This window comes from Ambystoma mexicanum, chromosome 11 (assembly GCF_040938575.1).
Source record: "Ambystoma mexicanum isolate Mex_15411 chromosome 11, UKY_AmexF1_1, whole genome shotgun sequence".
Lineage (NCBI taxonomy): Eukaryota > Metazoa > Chordata > Amphibia > Caudata > Ambystomatidae > Ambystoma > Ambystoma mexicanum.
Window position 1 is genome coordinate 766,850,060 of NC_090934.1, and position 25,331 is coordinate 766,875,390.

Here is a 25,331-nt window from a genome sequence, read left to right on the forward strand (position 1 = left end):
TCTGTATGCGTCTAAGGGGGGGGGCAGTGGAATTGTGGTCGGGAGGGAGGAACAAGCATATAGGAAGCGTGGGAGGAGATTCATCTTGCAGGCTGTAATACGCCCAATGAGCGAGATCTCTCTCTAGCAGGGGGGGGAAGGGAGTTTGAAGAATAAACATCTCCAGGACGGGTGGGAACGTTGACCCCCAAGTAGGGAATAGCTTTCTCGCTCCATTGGATTGGGCATAGGGATTCTAGGGTCTCCTGCTCTCCCGTTTCAGGCCAATCCCCAGAGCCACCGATTTCCCAAAGTTGACAGAAAAACCTGCTACCCTCCCAAATCTTTGAAGCTCTTTGAGGGCTGCCGTTAGCGAGGGGCCAATGTCTGTTATGGATAGTAGCAATAGCAAAACAAAAAGGTGATGGCTGGAAGGTTTAGAATAAATCTTAACCTCTGGCATTGCTCAGTGCAACCCTCCAGACCATCTTCTTCTTCTGCCAAGCCTTTACAAAAGGGGAAAAACCATATGCAAATCAGGCTTGGTCCCACTCCCAAAGGGGTAGTCCAGCCCAAACTGCTAGGTCACATCCCTTCCGCACAAGACCACTAGCACCCCAGACTCCTCACTGATGACGCCCAATAAGGCAAGGCTGAAACATGTCTGGGGATGCTTATAGTCTCATGCAGAAGGGATGTGACCTAGCAGTTCGGGCTGGACTGCCCCTTTTGTGGTAGGACCAAGCCTGATTTGCATATGGTCTTTCCCGTTCTGTAATGGCTTGGCAGGCTGAAAAACAATGGTCTGGAGGGTTGCCCAGAGCAGTGCCAGTGATTATGATGTATTCAAAACTTCCAGCCATCACCTTTTTGTTTTGCTATGGATAGTAGCAAGTCATCAGCATAGAGCGCAATCGTATGCTGGGAGGCGCCAATGAGAAGGCCTTTAATGGGCGGGTCCAGTCGAACCCCACTGGGCCATGAGTTCCACTACTAGTGTGAAAAGAAGGGGTGATGGAGGACAACCTTGCCTGGTTCCACAGGTTAAGGTGATCAGGTCTGATAGATAGCCGTTGACTCTAAGGAGGGCTTTAGGGGATTGGTAGTTTGCCAGGACGTGTTTTCGGAAGTTCGTGCCAAAACGGAAGGCCTCCAGGGTCAGATGTATAAAAGCCCAATCCACTTTATCAAAGGCCTCGGTTGCATCCAAAGCCAATAGTGCTAGTTTATGCAAGTCTTTTTTTATTTGGATTTAGTTGAAATTTCAACTTTACAAATATATAAAAATAATCATTCAGTGTTAATAAAAGAAAAAAAAATCATTTTGTCATACAATTATGCAATTATATATTCATATACGTACCGTGCCAATAAACATCAACAGTGTGCACATCATTTTATCATGCTAATTGTACAATAATTTCTTAAAAAAACAAGGTCCCTCATAAGGAAAGGCAGTATCAAGAATATGAATCGTTGCAATTCTGACAGAAATTTTTACCGACCCAAAGATTTCAGCCCATAGATCATCGTTCGAATGAACAAAATACTTTTGACTCAAGCATTTAAAAAGTTTGGCTCTTTGTGAAATAAAGGCAGTACATTTCGTTATAATGTGACAGAGGGTTTCTGTTATAGATGTGTCTTTGCAAAAGCGACAGTAGCTTAGTTCTTTTTTGACAAGTCCTCGTCTTAACAGAATTGCATTGACTGGCCACAAGTTCAAACGTAACGTTAAGATTTTCATTTTTAAAGCTGGAGAAGGGCATCTACCGAGAATCTGCCATAGTCCGTAGTTGTTTGTGGCCAAACAGATTCCTGTTGAAATCTTTAAGTTTGAGGCATTTCTCTTGAGTCATAGACCAATCCGCTTGATAAAGTTTGGTCTTTGCTCGGTTTGGATTTGTGACAAGAATATCAATCGAAATATCTGCCTCAGCAAGGGCATTCAGAGTGTGTGATCTCCATGTTGAGGGAAATAAGAGAGTCGAGGTCAACAAGTAGTCAGCCAAAATTGCTAGACTATTTCGATTGGAAATGGCCATGATGCATTTTCTAAGTAATGTGTACATTTTCCAGGTGACTTGTACCTGTATTGATAAGAGACCAAGTTCATATCTAAGAAGCATATTATGAGTGCTTTTTGGTAGGTTTAATGTGCTTTTCCAAAATTTAGCTTCAAGCTGGTTCCAGAATTTTGGAGTCCTCAGTAACACTGATTCCATTCCGTATGTAATAACCGGTAATACTTTCTGCTGGTAGAAACACATAATGGGCGTTCAAGTGAATTTGCCAAATTTACCGTGCACAATTTTTGCTTGAGAGATCAACCTTGTTAGTTTGGAACGGGTTGTTAATTCAAGCGATTTTTCCAAAAAAAGATTGTTAAAGTTTGTCCCCAAATATTTATATTCCGATATCACTTGAAGCCTGTGACTACATATTGACCATTGATATTTGTTTTGAAAGGACGATTTAGGTTTGCCAAGAATGATATTTGTGTTTTGTTTTGATTCACAGTGAGATTATTAGCTGAAACATAATGATCAAGTACATTAAGAAGGGTTTGTAGCCCGGATGGAGTTTGGGAAATCAAAACTAAATCATCCGCATAAAGGAGCCATGCTATAGCTTGGTTTCCGAGCTTTGGTGGGTAAGATTGGCTGAGGCAAATTCATCAGCTGCGTCCAGTAAAAACAAGTTGAACAGGGTTGATGCAAGAATGCATCCTTGCTTCAAACCTCTTGCAGTTGGAATTATTTTAGATAGCAGGCCTCCCATGTTTAACCTTACTTGTAACAATGTTTTTGAGTGTAGCAAGCTCACCATTATTATCAATTCTTTAGGGCAATCATATCTCAATAATTTTCTCAGAAGCAGAACTCTGTCTACTGAATAAAAGGCCATGCAAAAGTCTACGAAGGCAACATAAAGTGCTTGCTTCTGCATGGCATAGGAGGACTTAATGGCATTGAGAATTGTGAGATTAATTGCAGTGCCACGTCCTGACACAAAACCAGTTTGGAATGGGTCTCTTCGATGGTTTCGAAGAGACCAAGCATTTATGTCACGCAGGACTAGTCTGCAAAATATTTTTCCAGGAACATCCAGAAGGGCAATGGGACGATAACTCATTGGATTTTGCCTATTTCCTTTTTTTGTGAATTGGGACAATGATCGAATGCGTCCATGATTTTGGTAGTGCTGGATTAAGAACGATGAGCTGAAATAATGTGTGTAAAATGGCGGCCCAAAGATCGACATTCTTTTTTAGCACAGCATTTGTAAGTCCATCTAGCCCAGGAGCTTGAGACATGCTAGCTTTGTTGATGAGGGAACGAATATCATCCTCATCAAATTTAAGATCGAAAGGAATATACAGCATATCCAGGGTCTCAGGCAAGGTTGGAGCAGCATAAAGGGACGAAAAATGGTGTGACCATTAATTTTCCGAAACTCCATTTATTTGGGAAGTGAGTTGTGGGGTCTTGGTGACAGAGTTAAGCAACTGCCAAATTTGTGCCTTTTTTGCCTTGAATATTATTGAACATCGATTCCCCATCTTTTTGATATTTTGTGAGCTTGTATTCCTGCAACCAATTTTTATAGGTAGTTTTGATTGTTCTTAAAGCTGCGGCTTTAAGAGCTGGTAATAATCTTTGCACTTGTCTTTTCTGTTTTTTTAACAGTGCTTTCCTGAGTCGGACTGCATTGTCGGACACTTGTGTTGTGTTCAACTGGGCGGTCTGCTTAGTGGCATATAATTGCATTAGGTCAAAAGGATTCACATTATTTACGTTATCAGGTTCCAGTCCTGCTTCGTCATAACTTTTTAGATGGTCACGATAACACACTAGTGATTGGTTGGACCATTTCAACCGAATTAGCGAATTGTTAACTTCGACCATGCTCCTGAGTGACTGTCTTTCAAGGGCCGGATCAAGAGATAACATAAGCTTAAAGGTTAATGGGCGATGATCACTATGTTGAGATGTTTTAACAGCAAAATCGGTGGTGTGTTCGAAAAAAAGACTTCGTGAGACAAAAATATAATCAATGGTTGCGGACTGTTTTTGTCTAGACAAAGTCGCAAGAGGAGGAGAGTCAGCCACACTTGTACCATTCAGCATAACCAAGTTCCATGACTTCACAAATTTATTCCACATTTCTGCCCATTCTTGTTTTTTGGATGCTTCCCCATTCATGAGATGTAAATTCAAATCTCCGGCAACAATAATATGTGCAATGCCATATGTCAGCATAACATTCTCCAAAGCAGTTGTTAATTTTTTGAGGAAAGATGCAGTTAAGATACCCAGAGGGTTCCAATACAGATTGAAACAGGCAATTTTAAACTAGCAAATGATAATATAGGAGCATTGAATGAAGGGATTAGAAGCAGGCAATGGAAAAAGTTGTATGTGAGCTAAAGTGTTGGAAACAGTTAATAAGCCTGACATTGGCATTCCTCTGGTTGCTCGTATAGCTGGATTTAATTGTGTGTCATAATTATTCCAGGTTGGTGCAATAGACAGCCATGTTTCTTGCAGCATTATTAGATCGTAATTACACAAGAAACTCTCAGGGTTGTTAATGAGGGGACTGAATCCTCGTGTATTCCAGCTAATGACAGACAAGCACACCTGCTCTTCATCCTGTCCTAGTTAAACTCTTGTAATATGGTTGTAATCCTTTCGCCCAAGTGAATTTGCACCAGCATCATATCTCGATACATAAGATTGGGATTTTTGGGTAGACTTAAGACATGATTTTAATGGTCCTTTTATATCAGCATTAGGTGACATCGCGAAACCTAAATTAAACACAGCCTCCCTTGCAGCCCAAATGAGGTTATGAATGATCACAGACCTGGTCCAAATAAGGACTGTGCTAAGATCGTCCTTGTTTGGAAATTCAATTTGGTCTATGTCATCAGACTTTTAGAATGCTCTGTCGATTCATAGTGTAAGAAAACATTAGATCTTGACGACAAGTAAGTAACAAGGAGTGTCTAGTTTCCAATTAAGGAGTAAGCTTTTTCCCAGTCTGTTTAAATAGCAAAGAGCAAGAGGGAACAGCTGCTCGGGTGTTCATGCATTGCAAGCTTGATTGAATCCTATCGAAAAAATGGGTGATTTTGGTGGGGACACACATTTCGGTTTTGAATTGATCATCCACATGCGAGCAATAGAATCTTTAATTTCATCAAGGTCCGTTTGCGAAAAGGTGCCATTAGAAGCAAGAGTCTGTGTTGGATCCTGAGCAACCTGGTGCTCTGACTCAGCAAAAGAAACTCGCTTAGAAATAGGGTTCTTATTTTCTATAGATAGCATCTTTGGCAGAGCTGGAAGTGTGGTAACACTAACACATTTAGCCGGGCCATTAGTTATAATGGGAAAGCTAGGAGGATCGTATTTTCGGGTTTCAAGATATAAATCGATTTCGTGTCTTAGTGCTTGCCTTGACGCCACAATATCATTAGAAAGTTCGGTGTTATCATTTGCTGATACACATGGGAAATTTGTTGTGACCCTCAAAGGAGCACTTTTAGCCTTGCTTTGTTTAGTGGGTTGGTGGCCTTCGGCTAATTTAATCAATTCATCGAAGCGAGGGTGATCTATGATTACTCTCAGGGAGTGACAAGATTCAAGATGTTTGATCTTTTTCAGATTAGCCAGGGCAGCATATTTTTTTGTTATGATGCTCGAGGCCGCTAAAGATCTATTATTAGCTTGTGTTAAGTTATTGATGAATTGTTTTGTTGACGATGAAACCACTAACTTCAATGCTTTAACATTTTTTTATTTCTTTTTTTGTGCGGGAAGCTTATTTGTCTTAGTCTTCACCGCCGCCTGATTTGCAGCACGGATGTCAAAAACAGAATATGTAGATTTAGAGATTTGATCAGAATTTGAGATTATTTCAGTGTGGATATGCTGAAGAACGTTATTTGGACACGTGTTGGACTTCGTTGCCACAATTTTTTCAGTTATAATACATTCAACAAACGCGACAGATGTTTTTGTTTTAAGTGAATGTGTGGTTGAAGGTAATTGATGGCAGAATTGAGAATCTGAAATGATTTCTACAATTTGGCAATCAGCATCCTTATATGTTTGTGTGAACGCATCCACACATACCATGGTATTTTTCACAAATGGGAGTTGTTTCTGGGCCAGAGACTGGGCTATTTCTTTTTGTAAATCGAATGCGTCGTTGAGTTTTTCATTAAAGGTACCTCGCAAAAGCTCAATACTAGTGGTCAATTTCGTTTGATCAGATTTTAATGAATCAAAATTGTCTGTTGATCTTTTCAAAGAGCCATCAATAGACTCAAATAGTTTTGCAAGGGCCATGAGGGCAATATTCATTACCTCCAGAGTCAAGTGAGGTTTTAGGCGTGCTAGAGGTTTATGCTGGATTCACTGGCACATCATTTGTCCTGCAAGGGGTAGGGGGGATATATGACACATCCAACGCTGATATGTTGCAGCTAGAGCGCTGAAACATGTCAGGTGATTGAGATAGTTTAGAGAACATCTGCTCCGGCCGAGAAACAAGAGTTAATAGTATCTAACTCAATTACAGCCTCTTTGGAGGTTTCGGTTATGACGGGAACCACAGGGTGTGGAGCCCCAGACAAGGCATTTTGTAGAAGCATACTATCTGATAAAGAGGTAGGCATTTTTGCCATTTTAGAGTTCTCTTCCACTTGTATGCTAACATCCAAAGCAGGCAGACCAAGATCATCTTTACAAGTATCGAGCTTCAAGTCAACGGCGCCATTATTCAGAGTTGATGGTGGCACATATATGTAGATGACACGACCGATGAGTTGACATTCCCCACCATTCCGAATCCATGTTTGCGAATGTCAACATTATTCAGGGGAGTCATTTTTTTCTTGTCTTCTGCTTTGGATTTAGTGCGAGGAGAGCGATGAACTGGAGTCGAGCACAAATTAGTGGCTACGCCATCTGGAAGTCTATCTTCACACAGCGACTGTGTCTCAGACATAATGTATTGCCGTATATTGGCAGGCATGGCAGTTATAATAAGAAGTTATGGTGCGTTCGGTTTACAAGCCATGTTTTCAATATGAAGTGTAGGCCACCAGATTAGAAGGCCATTAAGGGCTCAGTAGTTCTCTAGCCCAGCACAGATAAGGCAAGGGACAATAGCACAAAGCCCAGAAATGAGTGAAGGCAGATCCCAGAGTCCCGCTGAGCCCCAGACACCGCGGCGAAGCGGCAAAGCGGGACTCGCTCGGGTGCGCACGCGCACGGCTGTCTCCTTTTATGCACCCGCCTCCTATTACGTTGCCACAAAGCCTAAACGAATGCAGAAAAGATATCAGTAACGATGCACAGTTAGTTGGGTGTAAGATATACACTTTCCTTAAACAAAGGTTCACCTTGTGGTAAACAGAGTTTCAAGCTTGGAAAGTCCACAGGAATCCACAGAGATCAAGCAGAGAGTCGTGGCAAAGCGGGACTCGACGAGACTCTTTCGGGTGCGCGCGGCTGTCTCCTTTTATGCACCCGCCTCCTATTACGTTGCCACAAAGCCTTGTGGTTAACAGAGTTTCAAGCTTGCAAAGTCCACAGGAATCCGCAGAGATCAAGCAGAGTCACGGTAAAGCCGTCTTGACTCTTGTGCAAGTCTTGTATTGCGATGTCTACCAAATTCAAGGGTCCATGAATATTATTCCCCATAGACCTGTGCATTATAAAGCCTATTTGATCTGGATAAGTTGGGGATGACGTTCGCTAGACGGTTTGCTAGGATTTTTTAATAGATATTGGCGTTGATATTTAATAAAGAAATGGGCCTATAGGAGCTATTCTCTTTAGGATCTTTGCCAGGCTTAAGCAAAAGGATGGATATGGATTCTTGCATCGATGGGGTGATGGATCCCGACACACTGAATGAATTAAAGAGGGCTTTAAGTGGGGCTACCAGTTGGGGGCAAATCACTTTGTAGAACCTCGTTGTGAACCCATCTGGGCCTGGAGCTCTGGGTTTGAAGGACTTCATAGCTGTTTCGACCTCCTCACCTGTAATCCGGCATCAAGGTTCTCTGTCGGATTCCTTGAGTTGAGGGAGAGCTGCACTCTGTATGTACTCTTGTTGTTCTGTTCGGATCCGGGGCAATCCCGACATTGTCTCTGAAAGGTGAGCAGCTGCCAATCCTAATTTAGCCTGCTCTGCATACTGAACCTTGCCCTGGGGGTCGCGGAGGCCTGGTATAGTGTTCTTTTTCCTGGCCTTGGCTAATTCCTCCAAGAGTTTATTCACCTTATTGTTCCTGCCATTTGTATTTGTATTTTATTTATTTGTATAGCGCACCAGGCCCGAGGGCAACCGGGCGCATTACTTAGTTAAAGGGAGAAGTATTTACATTAAACATACAAAATATACATGTAACATAATCGAGGGTATGCAGGTTACACAAGGCTGAGCAAAAATACAAGGCAGGATATGAAACAAAGGCCTATGATGCAATAGGTAAGGTTACAGTCAAGGTCATGCGGAGTCGTGGGTGGACAGCCAAGCTTTGGCTTTGCGCTTGAAGGCAGGGAAAGAGGGTTCAGCTCTGAGTGGGTTAGGTAATCCATTCCACAACTTAGCTGCGAGGACAGGGAAGCTGCGACCTCCTGATTTTTGGAGGTTGAAGCGCGGGATGACGAGGCAGTTAGATTGGGCACTTCTGAGAGGTCTCGCAGCCGTGTGAGATGTGAACCTATTGGTTAGGTAGCTGGGGGCTTGGTTGGCGATACTTTTGTGTGTGAGTGCAAGAGCTTTAAGAGAGAATCTTTGGGTAACAGAGCCAACGGAGGCTCTGTCTGTAGTCGGAGATGTGTGAGGTCCTGGGGATGTTAAGGGCCGCTCCAATTGCATTGTTTTGGATAATTTGAAGTTTTCTGATATTGCATTGGTTAGTACCCAGGTAAAGGGCATTGTAATAATCAATTTTGGAGAGGACCAGAGTCCTGGCTAGTGTTGTGCAGTTGGCTGGTGACAGAAAAGGGCGGCATGCTGTGATAAGTTTGCATGTGTAAGATGCGGCTGATGAGACTGCGTTGGTTTGTCTAGATAAGGAGAGGGTGAAATCAAGGTAGATACTCAACGTCTTGGTGTCCTTGGCCACTTTGATGGAGTTGCCATCAATGGTGAAAGATTTGAACGATGAGTTGAGCTTACTGAGTTTTTGGGATGAACCAAGGATGAGGAGCTCAGTGTTCTCGTCATTTAAGCACAGTTCATGCTGCGCCATCCAGGCCTGGATGACTTGATAAATGGCGTTGATTGATAGAGAGTCCGTTTTGTGATCACCTGTAATGGGGATATGTATCTGGGTGTCGTCGGCGTAATTGGTTTACATGACACCCATAAGGTCCAAGATGTCAAATAGAGGTTTTGTGAAGACATTGCAGAGTGTCGGGGACACACATGATCCTTGGGGGACTCCACATGTGAAAGGAGAGGGTTCAGCAGTGGCAGAGGGGGAACCATAGTAGCCAACAATAGTAGCCCTGCTTGTATTTGGCCACTAGATGCCCCGTTTCCTCTGCATAGTGGGCCTCCAACTTCCCCTGGGCTACTTGTAAGACCCTTTGGGATCTTGGAGACCAGTCTTTACATTTGTGATTGGCCTCGGCTCTCTGGACCTCTTCCACAAGATCTATTTGGATTTGCCATTTGCGTTTCTGAAATGCTGCCCCGTGTGCAATTAGTTCTCCCCGTCCCAAGTGTTCACAGGTGAGGGACCTTCCGCTGGGTTTTCCCGGAAAAGGTTTCCGATTACGGTGGCTATAGAGTCCCTTAGTGGCATTTCAATCAGAATGGGGTCATACAAGTTCCAACAGCGTCGAGGAGGTGGGTCAGGGTCATGGTCTCGGAGGATCAGTGTTAGTGGGGCGTGGTCCGAGAGTGCTCTTGTTCCAATGGTTACATTGTCAACAAAGGCCAGGATTTGTCGGGAGGCAAGTAGGAGGTCGATTCGGGAGGAGGTTGTGTGCACATGTGAAAAGAAAGAGAAGTCTTTCTCATTAGGGTGAAGCACTCTACACGTGTTCACCACCCCTAGGGTTCAAAACAGCTGAAGAAGATTCTTAGCAAGCTTAAAGTCTCTGGGAGTTGGGGGATGAGATCTGTCCCCTGCGTTGTCGGGGACTCCGTTGAAGTCTCCTCCAATGACAATTTGGCCTTCAACAAAAGGCAGGAGGGTCTCGCCTAGTACTGTGTAGCAAGTCTGCTGACCGTCATTTGGAGCGAAAGCTGAATTGAGGGAGTAGAGTTGCCCGTGTATACGGCACTTGATTGCTATATAGCAGCACTCTGGGCACAGTAGCGTATCCAAAATCTGCGGTCGTACTTTTCTAGAGAAGAGAATTGCTGTTCCTCCTTTTTACTTTCATTAGTGGCCAGATATTGAAGCAGGAAATTCTTATTGCGGAGGCGTGTGTAAAATCCGCTGGTATTAGGTGTGTCTCCTGCAAGAAGACCACTGCGCTTTCCCCTTCCTGCAGCCGCTGTAGTGTTGATTTTCGTTTGGAGGGGGAGTTCAGGCCCCTTATATTCAAGGAAAAAAACTTCAATTTCTGGTGTGGTGAGGCGGTTCCAGGGGCATCGATGTGACTTGGGGAGGGGGTTAGGGCAGAGTGTGGTTCAGTCGCCATCCGAAGGTTCCGTTATCGTGCAACTGGGGTTTTAACATGAGCCACCAACGGGAGGCGGTAACAACAAGTTTGTGGGAAGCCGATTTTTCTCCCTCTGCATTTCCCTTAGCCAGCTGAGCTAAAGCAATTTGTAGATCACTTCAAGGGATCAGAGATGACATCCACCCGCATCAAATGAAAGCTTTTGTGTGTCCCCAGGCGTGTCGGCAAACGCCAATCCGACCGACCAAGGTCCTCCAGAATAGAAGCGTTGATGTTTAGAGCAGTGGATGTGATTTGTCACGTTGTCTGGTGGCTCTCAGCGGAGGGTCACCTCGCATTCCGCCCTTTCTGGACCTTTGTCCAAGTCGAATGCTTCGGTTTCGGTGGGGGGGATCCGTAGAACCACCAGTTGGTGAGCGAGATGAAGCCTCTTCACGGTTTCTGGGCGAGTTGGGATGCAAAATCGAGCCAGCGTCCTCCAGGTGGGCAATCGTCCGGGGGACCCCTTTATAAGAGAACTGGAGCACAGTCGGAAACAGACACCGGTATCTGACATGCTGGTACCGGAGGAATAGGGTCAATGGCCTTAGGACCCTTTGTTTCTGGACCGTTGCCATTGCGAAATCTTGGAAGATCTGGAGGGGGCCCCTTGGAACGTTAGGTCTTCTTGGGAGCGGCTTATTGCCATGATGGCTTCTTTGGTCGTATAGAAGTGGACCTGGGTAATGACATCTGGGGGAAGTCGGATTCCACCCCCCGCCGGGGTCGGAGTCTGTGAGTATGGTCCAAAATAAGCTGCGACTTATCAATGAGGGGCAATAGGGACAAGAGGGACTGAAACGGGTCTCCCACGTATTCTGCTAAATTCCGGTCCAGCACAAAGGAGAGGACCCCCCCGAATGCGAAGATTGTTCTGCTGAGCTCTGTTTTCAAGATCCTCCTGTTTATGTTCCAGGATTTCGTTCTGGTTGAGTAGGGCTTGGAGCGTGCGCTGTACTTCTAGGAGTGTTGCTGAGTGCTCTTGGGTCAGGTCCTCCACTTTCCCCACTCTCTGTTCCACCTCCACAATTCGTTGCTCCGTTTGCTCAAGCTTAGTGGTGAGCTCCACCATGCAAGATCGAAACTCCAACTTAATGTCGAGCATAAAGGCTTGTATGTCTGCCTTGGTTGCTAGCTGTTTGCCACTCTCTGAGGAAGACTGGAGGCGAAGGCTTTGAGTGACACCACCGTCGACGACGTGATCGTAGACTGCAGCCCAACTGTCGAAGACGGAGCCACCGTCGACGAGGTCATTGACGGAACCACTTCTTTCGACAATGCCTTCACCAGAGACCCAGCTTTCTTGGACGAACTGGACCAGTGTTTGGAAGACTCCGGGCTGGACGACGACCTGTGATGGTCACCAAACGACAAGCACTTCAATGATGATTCCTTCGGCTTGGCCAAGCCTTTCTCCTGTGCCGTCGACTTCTCTGGCCTACCCAAAGACCCCCGGGAATGGTCCAACCTACCATGCTTGGACAAAGAGGTGCTCACACCCTTCGACTGCGGCTTGCTCGATGAAGATTTACTGTTTTTCCCCACCTCTGACGCTGGCAAAGCAGGACGATGTTTCTTCGCCGGAGGCTCGGCCGACGCTGCATGGCGATGTTCCGTGGACTTCACAGCCCGCTCCGAAGACAGACTCCAGACCAACCCCACCTCTGAAGCCAGGTACGCGCCCTCATTGAGCCAACATATAAGCCGCCGATTGCAGCCCTTCAGAGTTTTCTGTGAGAACCCCTGACAAATCTCGCAGGTGTCTGCCGAGTGATGGGGTAAAGGCAGTAGAGGCAATCCATATGGCCGTCACCCTCGTACACCTTCTTCAAGCCACAGGTAGCACAAGGCCGAAAAAGAGACTTCTGAGCCGATGTCATCGTAGGTCTCGATACTAAAGAACGTACGTGCAAACACAAAGAACACGAGGTGATCCCAACAGTTTGGAGACGGTTGAAATCTGAAGGAAAGCCGCGGGGCTAGTTATACCACGTCCTATTGGTGGGGCCTAAATCACCCAAAAAGGATGTCGATAGGACACTGAAGTGTTGAAGTTTTCCATAGGAAAACGCTAAGTTAAAGTGACTGAGGTTTCCAAGCTTGACGACAGGGAATATTCACGGCATGTGAATCCATGAAAGATCCAATGCTGGAGAATATTGGGTATCTCATTTATGTCTTTGGAGGAAAAGCAGCAAAAAGATAATCTTTCCTAACTTAAGCCCTCAAAAGGTTTAGAGGACCCGCCAAGTTAGGGAGCAAGAACCCCAAAAAGGACAGTTTGCACCAGCAAAACCTTCAATCACTTCCTCATTCATTATTGATGGAGGTTATAGTTATGCATTTAAAAAAAAAATACCACATTTAAAGTGGTTGTGAATAAACATTGCCTTATCTATCTGAATTATACACAAGCAGCCAACTTGTTATGTATGTTTTTAACATATTAGGTCGGAGCCCTAATGCCACATCCCACCCCTGAAAACCCCAAAAATAAAACAAAATAACGAAGAAACTACATACGTGTTTTGATGAACATAGCATACCTTCGCTGCATATTGCTCCAGCGCACTTATGGTATCTGCATCAATCGAAGCATCTCCTGTGTGGAGTCCTGCAACGGTGCCATCGGCTTGAATGGCTAAGATAGTGTCCGTCTGCGGGACTTGCACTGCATGGTGGATGTAGGCAGTGGTGCCATCTTCCAATTGGACCGCCTGCAATGCGTTCTGATCATAACTGTCTGAGAGATCAGATATACAAAAACATTAATTGAAAGGACAACCATGGTCTACATTTCTCTGACATCATAATAATGAAGAAAAAAATATGTTTTTACTTGCCACTTGTTTAAGAATTGGGACATTATGGAAGCTTAAACAGGACAATTTGTGAAATAGTTCTGTCTATTTCGATGATATGATGGGCTACTGAACAGTCATTAAGGGATAGGCAGAAATCAATTCTCAGGTCTCAGTCATTCAGAAAATGGGAAAGGCAATGGGCATCATTATAAGTTTGCCGGTCCGGTAACAACGGTACTGGTAAGCTACTGGTACCGTTGTTACCGAACCAGCAAACTAAGATCTGCTCAAATGGGAATGGGGAGCATTTTTTTCCAGCACCCGTGAATGGCCAATTACCGGGTCCAGCAACCATCAACAATAAATAAATGATTTGTGGCCTTTTGACAATAACAAATCTTGGAAAATAGAATAAGAATGATCTGAAGCTATAAGTCACAAAAACAGCCAGCACCGTCATGGATGCTGTGTAACATGACCAGCCAGGATGGCAGAGCAACTCTCATGCTGGTGGTGCAGTTCTACCACAGTGTCCTGCATTTCACTCCGACTGTCCCATTTTTAGGTTGGCTTTATGGGCCACATCACATGCTCCTTACGCAATAATGGTCCCCCATCTCACTGACTTATCAAAATGAAATCTAATGGTTGTGTTACACCATGGATAGTTGAAAATTGTACCTCTGCAAGGCTGAACTTTATACTTTTTGCTGATTGGTTTAAGGATTTTTGAGTCCTAAAAGAAAAACCTCAGTAGGGATATGGCTGTGATGTGCCCTCTGTGAACCAGGAAGTCTCTCATAGTCAGGGTGTCCCAAAGACACCCAATTAAAGTAAGCTTGAATAGTTTGTTATGTATGTGCCATGGATTGGTGGCAGAGATCTAGCAACTGGGAACACTAGAACACTGTATGCTGTATCCCTAGGGATGATCTAGGGGGAGCCCCAGTCTTATAATCCAGTGCCGTGCTTTTCCTAGACCCTACGGTTATGCACGTAAAAGTTACAGGGTAACATAACTCTACACAATAAAGGACTGTCCACACAATAAAGTTAAGAAAATAAAATCTTTGTATAGGCGTAGGCGTGTCAACAATGGTATGCAGTACTTTCCAGGGAATTAACATTACAGGATAGTACTTAGGGGAAGGAACACATTACTTACCTGTAACTATTGCTCTCCAGCATGGGTCTGGCATGTATTCACATGCTCATAAATATTCCCAGTCGTCAGGCTGGGAATCCTCTTTGAAAAAAAACAGTTTCACTTTCACTTTCAAACTGTATTTCTCCTCTAAACCAATCATTGAGCTCTAGGTCATACTGCCCCCAGCCAATCACTGTACTCTCCCTAAGCCCCTCCTCTCGCAGCCATCTTCAGATTTGGTAAGCACATAAAGTGGCAGTATGACTAAGAAGAGCCACAGAGGGGACAGCGGAAGGGTTTGCATGAGTATCCATGCCAGACCCATCCTGGAGGACAATAGTTACAGGTAAGTAGCTTGTTCCTTCTCCAGCATGGGGTCTGGCATGGATTCACATGTTCATTAATAAAGAATACAAAGCAGTACAACATTACACAACCATGGGAGTGGCAAGGCTCAACAGAAGCAATTACTCTTACCTCCGGCATAGGCTCACCTTCAAGCGAACAGGTTGCATAGCACTGCTTGGGCGACCCTGGACTCCCCTTTGGAATCCCTGTCGACGCAGTAGAATCTTGCGAAGGTGTGCGTAGACCTCCATGTAGCAGCCCTGCAGATGTCCAGCAGGGGCACACCAGATAGGAACACTGTCGTCACAGCGATCGCTCTGGTGGAATGGGCTTGTGGACGGCCGGGCAGCGGTCAGTTTGCCAACCGATGACTGTGTGATACAGCCGGAGAGCCATCTGGAAATGGAAGCCTTGGACAAGGCCTTCCCATGGTTCACAGGACCAAAGTTCACGAATAGTTGAGACGTCTTCCGCAAACTCTTTGTGCATGCCACATAGAACTTCAGAGCACGAGCCACATCCAGCAAGTGCAAAGTTCTTTCAGCCGGCGACAAAGGATTCGGAAAGACCAAAGGCTCATTGAGGTGGAATTCCGACGGAACCTTTTTGCATGAAGGAGGGGTGCGTCTGTAGCACCACGCTTGTGTTGTTAAAACGTCAGATAAGGCTGTTTGCAGGGCCTGGATCTCCCCTACCCTCCTGGCAGAGGCGATGGCCACAAGGAAAGCCATTTTCCATGAGAGGAACTTGAGGGGCCTGATGCATAGGCTCGAAGGGGACCCCCCCCCCATGAGCCTTGTCAGTACCACGTTGGGTTCCCACGCCGGGGCAGGCGCCTTCACCGGCGGGAACGATCGAAACAGTCCTTTAAGGAACACCTTGATGAGACGGTGAGACTAAAGAGAAGATCGTCCCGGGACACCAGGTGTAGCGGGAGATAGCCACCAGATGCACCTTGATAGAGGCGTGCGCCAGCCCCGTCTTGGCCAAGGACAACAAGTACGGAAGAATCTTCAGAGCCGTACCCCTCAGAGGGTTGATCTTCTGCACCTGGCACCATGTAGCGAAACACTTCCACTTTTGCCTGTAGCACTTGAGTCGACGACGCTCTGGCAAGAACCTCCCTGCAGTCTGCGGGCAACTGGTATCCTCCAAACTCCAAGTCTGCAGGAGCCAAGCCCTCATGTTCAGCGACCCTGGGTCGTGATGCAGGATTGCGCCTCCTTCTCTCGTGAGCAAATACGCGACCACCGGCAGCTTGATCTGGGGTGACATTGACAGGTTAAGGAGGTCTGGGTACCAAATCTGCCTCAGCCATGCCGGGGCGAAGAGGATCATCCTGCATCAGCACCGTTTCAGTTGATTGATGACTCACAGCAGGAGTGGCAATGGAGGGAACGTGTACAGGAACAGGCCTTCCCACGGGAAGGAAAACGCGCCCACCCCCCATGCTCCTCGGCTGGTGGAACCTGCAGGCGAATTTCTTGCATTTGGAATTTGTCGCTTTCGCAAACAGATCGATCTGGGGCCTGCCCCACTTGAGAAAGAGGCGGTCCACCTGATCCTGTTGAAGTTCCCATTTGTGGCAGGAGCTCAGTTCCCTGCTGAGGGATTCGGTGATGATGTTCTTGACTCCTGCCAGGGGAAAGGGGAAGAGAAACATCTCTTGGGCGATGACCCAGTGCCACAAGTCCTGCGCCTCTGTGGAGAGCGATGGGGATCTGGTGCCCCCCTACTTCCTGATGTAGAACATTGTGGTGGTGTTGTTGTCCATGAAGACTCTCACCACTTTGCCCTTAAGGGATGGAAGGAATGACTTGAGGACCCAGAACACTGCCTGCAGCTCCAGGATATTGATGTGGAGATCCCTCTCCTCCAGCAGCCACAGGCTTCTGGAGTGGAGATGCCCGGTGTGGGCTCCCCAGCCCTCCAGGGAAGTGTCTGTGGTGACTGTCTCCTGGTACGGGGGGGTCTGAAATCCTGTGCCCCTGGTGATGTTGGAGCGCATGCCCCACCACCTTATTGATCGATGGAAGTCCTCGTCGAGAGCAATCTTGTCTGTGAAGCTTCCGAACACCTGGATCCACCGAGCATCCAGGTATTCCTGAAGGGGTTGCATCTGTAACCTGCAGAGACGGATCAGGTAAATGTACAATGACATCATGCCGAGCAGCGACTTGATGGTCCGCACCACGGTGCTCTTCAGTACCATCAGCCGTTGTACCTTGCCCAGTAGGGCCGCTATCATCTCCTCCGAGGGAGCTGACAGGCAGGAGACTGTATTCAGCCTGGCCCCCAGGAACAGCGCATTCTGTGATGGTATCAAGCAGGGCTTTGGATAGTTGATGGAGAACCCCAGATCCGTCAGCAGCCGGACAGTCCTCTCCATGTGTTCGACAGCTACTTCCCTTGACTTGGCCTGGATGAGCCAGTCGTCGAGATACAGGTACACGTGTATTACCTGTAGACGCAGATGGCCCACCACTGGCCCACCACTGGTGGCAGGCACTTCGTAAACACCCTGGGCGCTGATTTCAGCCCAAGGGGGAGGGCCTTGAATTGGTAGTGCCTTCCCTGTACCACAAAGCGCAAGAACGTCCAATGCTTCTCTTGAATGGGGACCTGGAAGTATGTGTCCTCCAGATCCAGCTGGCCGAGCAGGTGCTGCAACTTGACCACCCTAAATTTTTGGAACTTGAGCTATTAATTGTTGAGGTGCTGCAGGTCTAGAAAGGGCCTCCAGCCCCCCTCTTCTTCTTTATCAAGAAGTATCTGGAGTAGACTCCGGAGCCCCAGAGTCATTTTGGAACCAGCTCTATCGCCCCTTTTCTTATCATAGCCCGTACTTCCTGCATGAGTTGAGGGATGCGCTGCTCCTGCCGGGCCACCGGCGGTATCCATGGACACTTCTGCTGGAACTCTAGGGTGTGTCCGTAGGTGAGAGCGTCCAGCACCCATAGGTCGGTGGAGATCTTTTTCCACTCGAAGCCCGCCAGCCGGCCTCCCACCGAGGTGCATGGGTGGGGGCTCGGCGTCCTGGCTGGTTCAATCTTGCTTCGGGGCCTGTATCCCGCCCTCGGAGGGACAATGTCGGCCACGTCCAGCGAAAGCCTTGGAACGGCCTGGGTCATAGACCGGGAGGGTTGACAGTACGAAGAGGACCCTCTGCCGAAAGCTTCCGACGATCTGCCGGACTTCCTGCCGGAGGCACGAAAGGAAGGGCAGTGTTGTTGAAGAGTGCCCACTGCACTGGCTGTTTCCACGTCCGTCTTAATGTCCTGCAGCGACTCGACGGCCTTCCCCAAAAGGTTGTCCCCATCGAAGGGGATGTCCAGCACCCTCGTCTGAACGTCCTGACGGAAGTTGGTGGCTTTCAGCCAGCCACGACGGAGGCAGACACTGTTTCTCATCTATCAGAACCCTGTGTCCATGATGTCCAGAGCCACTGTGATGGCATGGTCCGATGCCATTTCCCCCCTCCTGGAGGAAAGTGCCTCGACCTAATTGTCGTCGGGTAGAAAATCCAGCAGCGGGGCCATCTATACCACAGCTCCCTGTCGTACCTGGCCAGGATTGCAAGTGCAAGTGCATTGGGCACCTTGACTGTTGGTGCCGCTGAGTCGATCACCTTTCTTCCCATGGCATCCTCACTATCCGGAGGGATGCAGGATGAAGACGAGGGGTTAGACAACTTCTTTCTCGCTGCCACCAACACTACTGAGTCCAGGGAAGGCTGCGAACTTAGGCACTTGGGTGCATGCTCCGGCACCCGGTATTGTTTCTCCAGTCTACCCCTCTTGGGATGGATTTCTCATCAAAGCTAGGCCCTCCTCGCAAACGTCGTCCAGGAGAGGCACCGCCATAATGGTCTTCCTCTTGGGTCTCTACTGGTGTCATTTGGAAGAGTGTGGATGCTCTGGCGACCATAGCATGGAACAACCCCACCTTGTCCGGGTGAGGAGTCCTTGGCTGCAGAGAACCTCCTGCCGTGGGCATGTCGTTGTCTGTGTCTGTAGTCGCTGTGTCCGTCCCTGTGTCCCTAGGGTGGAGGGCACATGTGGAGGTTGATGCAGCGGCGTAGGGTGCCACTTCCCTCTTTTACGCCGTAGGCTGCTCCGGGGCCACTGGGGCCAACGGCGTCATCGGCATCCTTTTTTTTAATCTCCGACACCAAGGTGTGTAGGGTTGAAAGAATGTCCAGCGATATATCCATCAGAGGGGTCAGGCAGTAGGTCAACTGGGCCCTGCGCTGCCATCGGTGGCGGCATGTACGGACACCTTGTCCTCCTCATCCGAGGAAGAAATATCCGTACCCAGGAGTACGGTTGAGGCCTTCTTCCCCCCCCCCCCGTGCCCACTTTTTGCATCCTGAGGGGTCGGGTTCGGGCTTAGGGATTGCATCCTCTTCTTTGGTGTCCTCTCCACCGACTTGGCCGACGCCTCCTGCCTCGGGGTCAGGGATACACTGGGCACTGCCGGGGAAAACTTGACTGGGGCAGCCCCCTTGGCCTTCGAGAGGGTGGCTGCCACCAACTTGATCGTCGACAAAGACTTCACCTGGGCCTTCTGGGGCAGGTTGCCGCCTTTTCCTGCGCCTTCGTCTTCTCTGGCTTTTCCCATATGGTGAAGATGAGCGTGCCCAGCCCATCGCAGGACCCGCTTGCCCGGCGACCCTATCGGAAAAGGACTTGGTGCTTGGCCTTGTCTTGGGCCCCCACGGATGGTGAAGACCCCATGGATGGCACGCCCTCAAAGGACTTAGAAGCCCACTCCTCAGATCGGCCAGTCCTGGGTGAGGCATGCCCCCGATTGCTGCACGGGGGAGAGGCCTTGGCAGTGAGCCATGCCGCCAACCTACTGTGACGATCCTTGACAGTTCGCTTGGAGAACCTGAGGCAGATTTCACAATCCGCTTCCTGTGATCTGGATGAAGACAATAGAGGCACTGGAGGTGTTTGTCCTCCATAAACACATTCCGCAGTCCGCAGCTGGACCAGAGCTTGAAGAGGGAGCGTACCGCCTTCTCTTCCAACATGGTGTGGAGTGCGGAGTAGGCCCGATGGCCTTCTGAAATCTTCTATGAAACTTAGACAATTCTTGCTCTTGAGGGGTGTTGAAATTCACTGACAAACAGATCCCCACTTGTCGGCCGAAGGAGTGAAAGAGCACACAGGCTCTGTTTGACAAAAATAGAAATTTTTATCGAAAACGTAGAATAGCTCACGGAGCAAAGCACAAGGACTCTCAACACTTGAACGTGCAGTAAAAATCTGAAGATGGCTGCCAGAGGAGGGGCTTAGGGAGAGGGCAGTCATTGGCTGGGGGCATTATGACCCAGAGCTCAGTGATTGGTTTAGAGGAGAAATACAGTTTGTAAGTGAAAGTGAAACAGTTTTTTCTTTTACCAAGGATTCCCAACCTGACGACGGGGAATATTCGATAGAATGTACATGCATGCCAGACCCCATGCTGGCGAAGTGACTTTACCAGAAGTCACAAAGTGGTCGCAAACGTTTCCTAGGGGCAGGTTTGCGGCATCTTTGGGTCAGGGGTTTAGAACTGAGCATATCTCTAATGTTATGCAACAAGATCAACCCACAGGTAAAGCCAGTATTTATGGTGAAAGGAGCTCTCCTACTGGGGACAAAGGTTGGATTCAGGTGGCGCCCAATGCTTTTCTACAGTCTCAATGTTAACCAATGCAACAAGGTCCAGCAGTGAGCCTCTGGTTATGGGGAAAAGTCACTGCCAACTTCGCTGTACAGTGATGCTGCATGGTATGCAGGTGGCAGCGCCTGGCCAATGTAGATGGTGCAAGGACCCCGATCACTATATCCAGCAGAGGGCAACAAATGCACAGCAGAGTTTGTAGAATCAATTGCGCTGGGTGTCATAGATTAAGAGCTATGTCAAACGAGTTGTCTGCTGCGTGTGTCTAGGTAGGAAGAGCTTGTGCCTATCCAGCTTCAGTAGCTTGAAAGATAATGGTACAACACCCTGAGACACTAACGCGCAAGGATAGTATTGTGAAAAATTGACAATCACTCATCCAAACACCAAACGGTTGTTTAATCCACTATCTGAGATAAACCCACATGTGAGGGTGTAGTATTGTTACAACACACTGTTAGCACTCTGTAAAATCTATTCATAACTGCCAACACCTGTTTCGACCCTGCTTGCATCTCTTTTGTAGCCAGGGGATCCACTGGTCATGCCTTTAGAACGCATTCGAACACACCTCAAAGTCTCTGGCAGAAATGTGTTAGGTTGAAGAGACTATCCGTTAAAGAAATTAATACATTCTGGGACAAAATCACAATGCAGAACTAGCACCTATAGGACTACGGATTCTTATATTTCCTGATTATAATAATCCTGAAGATACGGATCTTGCTCATAAATGGGAGCTTAACCTCAAAATGGTTTCCAAAGTAATGATTCAACTATTAGTGGAACAGGCAGAGAACATCGCAGAATCGTTACAGAAATAGAAACACTTAAGCAAGAAATTGCGGACATGGACGCCGCAGCATCATCTAAGAAAATAAAAATATAAAACCATGCATGAAATTCTAAAGAAACACCAAGATGAAGTAAAAATTAGAAAATCCAGAAAATTATCAATAGATGGCAGAGATTATCGAGATGACCGTTGTAAGGGTGCACAAGTAAGACTCTGACATGGAAGAGTTATAGTGCTGGCTATAAACATTTATTGAAAGGTGCAAAAGGAAAAGAAAACCCTAACTCGCCCTAATTCCAAGAGGGGTTTCCCTGTCTCAACGGAAATACCTAGTGTCAGAATGTCCAAATTAAAAGTCCCACTGTCTAGTGTCAAAATCCAACCTCTGTCCCTTACACAATAAGCTAACTAAATCAATGGTTATGTCTTCTTGATCCAAAGGGGTAACTGGCTTCCCATGGAGAAAAGGCAGTTCTTGCTTTGATCAGATTCTCTTCATCTAACTACAGCCACTGCTTGGCTGTCGGAGAAATGTCTTTCTTTGCCCAGCCTTCCTCAGGATTACAAATAAGTTAATTGGGGTCCCAGGCACTGGTTGTAGCTTTAGCTCACCCTCGTCAGCTATTGCGCTGAAGAGGAACAGCCTGGAGACTCTTTCCAAGCTGTCATGGGTCCTTGACCTTTGGGTGCAGACCTGGCTCCCTTTCACCAAGTGCTGCGCTGCAAAAGCGTTGCCTGGCTGCTCTCCGCAAGCTGTGTGGGTCCCTGACCCTTGGGTGCAGAGTCTGCAGACCAGGTTCCTTCTGACCAAATACTGCACTGACGAAGCGTTGCCTGGATGCACTCTCCAGGCTCTATGTGCCCCTGACCCTGGGGTGCAGGCCTGGTTCCCTCTCACCAAGTGTTGCACTGAGAAGCGTTGCCTGGATGCTCGCTCCAAGCTGTATGGGTCCCCGACCCTGGGATGGAGACCTGGTTCCCTCTCACCAAGTGTTGCACTGGAGAGGTGTTGCCTGGATACTCTCTCCAAGCTGTAGACTTGGTTCTCTCTGCTGCCAAGCCTTAGTACAAGTTCATGTATGATTTGGGTGCAAGTCCCAGACTCGCATTTCTGGCTTTATTCTCCCTTTCTGTAGACTTGGTTCACTCTGCTGCGACGCCTTAGTACAAGTGCATGTAAGATTTGGGTGGGAGTTCCAGGCAGGCCTTTGTGACTTTTGCAACAACCTTGTTGAGGTTTCGGAGCCCCTCTGGCTTCCCACGTACTTTGTGTCATGGATTACGCAAGTGCTGGCTCCCTTGAGGCCGCTGGGCTCACTAGTGGTACTCCAGTCACTTTCTGTTTCTTTCACCCTGCAGCAGCTCTGCATTTTTCTTCTGCTTGGGGATGGCGTGCTGCTGTGCTTTCGCAGTCCCCCAACTTTTTGGGTCACCTGGAGCCTTGGTCCTCTTCTAGGTTGTGCACACCTCCCGTCCTGGACCAACCCCGGACTCTTTCCTTCTGCATGGCGTCCCGGTCAGTGCCCGTCTGCAGGGCAAGCTCGTCTCGGCCCTCGCGGTTCCTCCTGGAAGGGCTTGACAAACTGTCAAGTCCTTCGTTGGTTTTTATCTCAATTCTGCCAATCGCTGTTCGTGAACCACTGGACTGGTGAAAGTGGTTCCAATGTGTACTCAGTATGGCTCAGCATTCCCTCCTCATCTCAGTACTAGGCAAGTATTTGGATGGTAACTCACTAGTAGTACTCCTCACCTCAGTACTCTCTATTTGAGTTGCCTTAGCAAAGTAGATAAGGTATGAGGGTAAGTGTAGACAAGAATAAGGAGAGCAAGTGCACCCAAGTGTGCTGTTGTGCTGGACACACTGTCCATGGTTCCCCGGCTTTTGAACTCCTTGGAACTGTCCTTGTCGGCAAGAAGAAGGAATACTGTTAGCCGCAACACATTGGGCATGGGGACCGTTTCACAGTGGAATTTGTGCTTTGAACTCTCAAGTAATAACCTTACTCACTTTATTCCACCTACTCTCCACTTGCAACGCCCCGAACTTTAATTTCTTCCACTGCATAACCTTCCTGTTTCTTTACTCCTAGAGCCACCCGCAAGCCCTGCCCTCCGACTCCCAGGACTCCTATATTTTCTACGTGCTGTTGTGCTGTTTGGGTGTGCAGGGACTCATGGGCTTGTGTTCCCCCTGCTACGGACCGAACGCTGTTCGCTCAGACAATCAAACAGTTTTTTGTCTTGTGGTGGATAAGTGCGTTGCGCATGGAAATTCTTTGCAAAACTGATCGATTTTCTATGTCTGTATTGTAATGCGTTTGAACAATAATGGCTGTGTAAGCGTGTAAATATACATGTTTTTGTAATTTAGAACTCTCGCCTTTTGTTCATCTGGGGAAACTGCGAATTTATATTCTCCATGAACGCACCTTCTTAGCAGCTTGCCTCATGGTAAGCCTTTAAACCGCTAACCAAATAGATGAACAAGTTACTTACCAAATGTAACATTCTTTCGACTGGATGTTCCTCCCACGTATTCCTCATCTTATGATGAACGTATACTGCCAGCTTCACTGCTTCGGAAAAATGTTCTCGGCAGAGGGCGCTCTGCACAAGGTGGTGCCGTCGATGTCCCTCGACAGGCTCCGTACCGTGTCGACGTCATCATCAGTATAAATAGCTTGTGCCGCACGCGTTGGCTTCAGTTCTGTTTTTGAGGAAATATTCGAGGAACACCCAGGCGTGCCTCATGACTGATACTCTTTGTGAGAGGGAAGTGTAAGTAACGTAAACTGTACTGCAGGGTAGGATGGGAGGGGCGATGAGGAATACGTGGGAGGAACATCCAGTCGAAAGACCGTTACAATTGGTAAGTAACTTGTTCTTCGAATGGATTGTGTCCTCCCACGTATTCCTCATCATGTGATAGACTCCCATGTTGGGACATGAAAAGGGACTGGAGGGTATACGTTAGTAAGCCCTTTCAAGAATTGAATTATCAATGGAATTAAGAAACCTCTTCCGAGGAGCGCTTGAAAATGGACAGCGCAGCTAGATATCCTTTCATTGTTCCGATCTGGAACCCCAGATTGGCTAGATGTAATAGGAAAGAGAGCACCATTGGGGTGCCACATTGAAAAGGATCCACATATTTATCTTTGTACCAGTTACTGAACTTGTTCCAACAACATCAGTACAAAGATTTTGTTGCTGGCCTTCTGGCCGAAAGCAAGATTTCCATTACGTCATCCGGCAGATCCCAACCCTTGTATCTCAACCTCTCAGAAACCATGCGTGAAGGTTGAGTGTCTTGACCTCTGGATGGAGAACCCGACCCTCCTCTTGGGAGAGAAGATCCTCTCTTTGCGGAAGACGTATTGGAGGGCAGATGGACATGTCCAGAAGGTCCGGGTACAACGTTCTCCTGGCCCAATCCGGGGCAATTAGGATCATGGTTTTCATGAACTTTCTAAACCTCCTGATTACTTGAGGAATCATGGGGACTGGAGGAAACGCGTACAGAAGTAGAATCTTCCAGTCCACCACAAACGCGTCTCCTAGAGCTCCTTTCGGAGGAAATTCCCTTGAGCAGTACTGTTCGCACTTCCAATTTACCATGGTCGCGAACAGATCCACTTGAGGGCTTCTCCAAAGGGCAAAGATCTCCAGAAGGACTTCCTGCTAGCTCCCACTCGTGGGAGACTGTGCTCTGCCTTCTCAGAGCGCCTGCCGCCGTGTTCTGCTCTCCGGCTAGGTGAACTGCCGATGGAGAGATTCCTTCTTGTATTGCCCAGAACCAGAGCTGCATTGCCTCTCAGTGGTAGTGACCCTACTCCTCCTCTCTTGTTGAGGTAGAACATGGCCACCGTGTTTTCCGTCATTAT

General features: G+C 47.5%; 1 protein-coding gene across 4 annotated transcripts in view; it reads right to left on the minus strand.

Moving 5' to 3' along the window:
• ZNF143 (zinc finger protein 143) overlaps nt 1–25,331 on the minus strand; it is a 1,779,064-nt gene that overhangs the window by 1,105,137 nt on the left and 648,596 nt on the right. For all 4 annotated transcript variants that reach the window (XM_069623666.1, XM_069623668.1, XM_069623669.1 and 1 more), the window contains one exon: nt 13,229–13,425. In XM_069623666.1, coding sequence (XP_069479767.1) covers nt 13,229–13,425 — 197 coding nt within the window. The remainder of the gene's footprint in view (nt 1–13,228; nt 13,426–25,331) is intronic.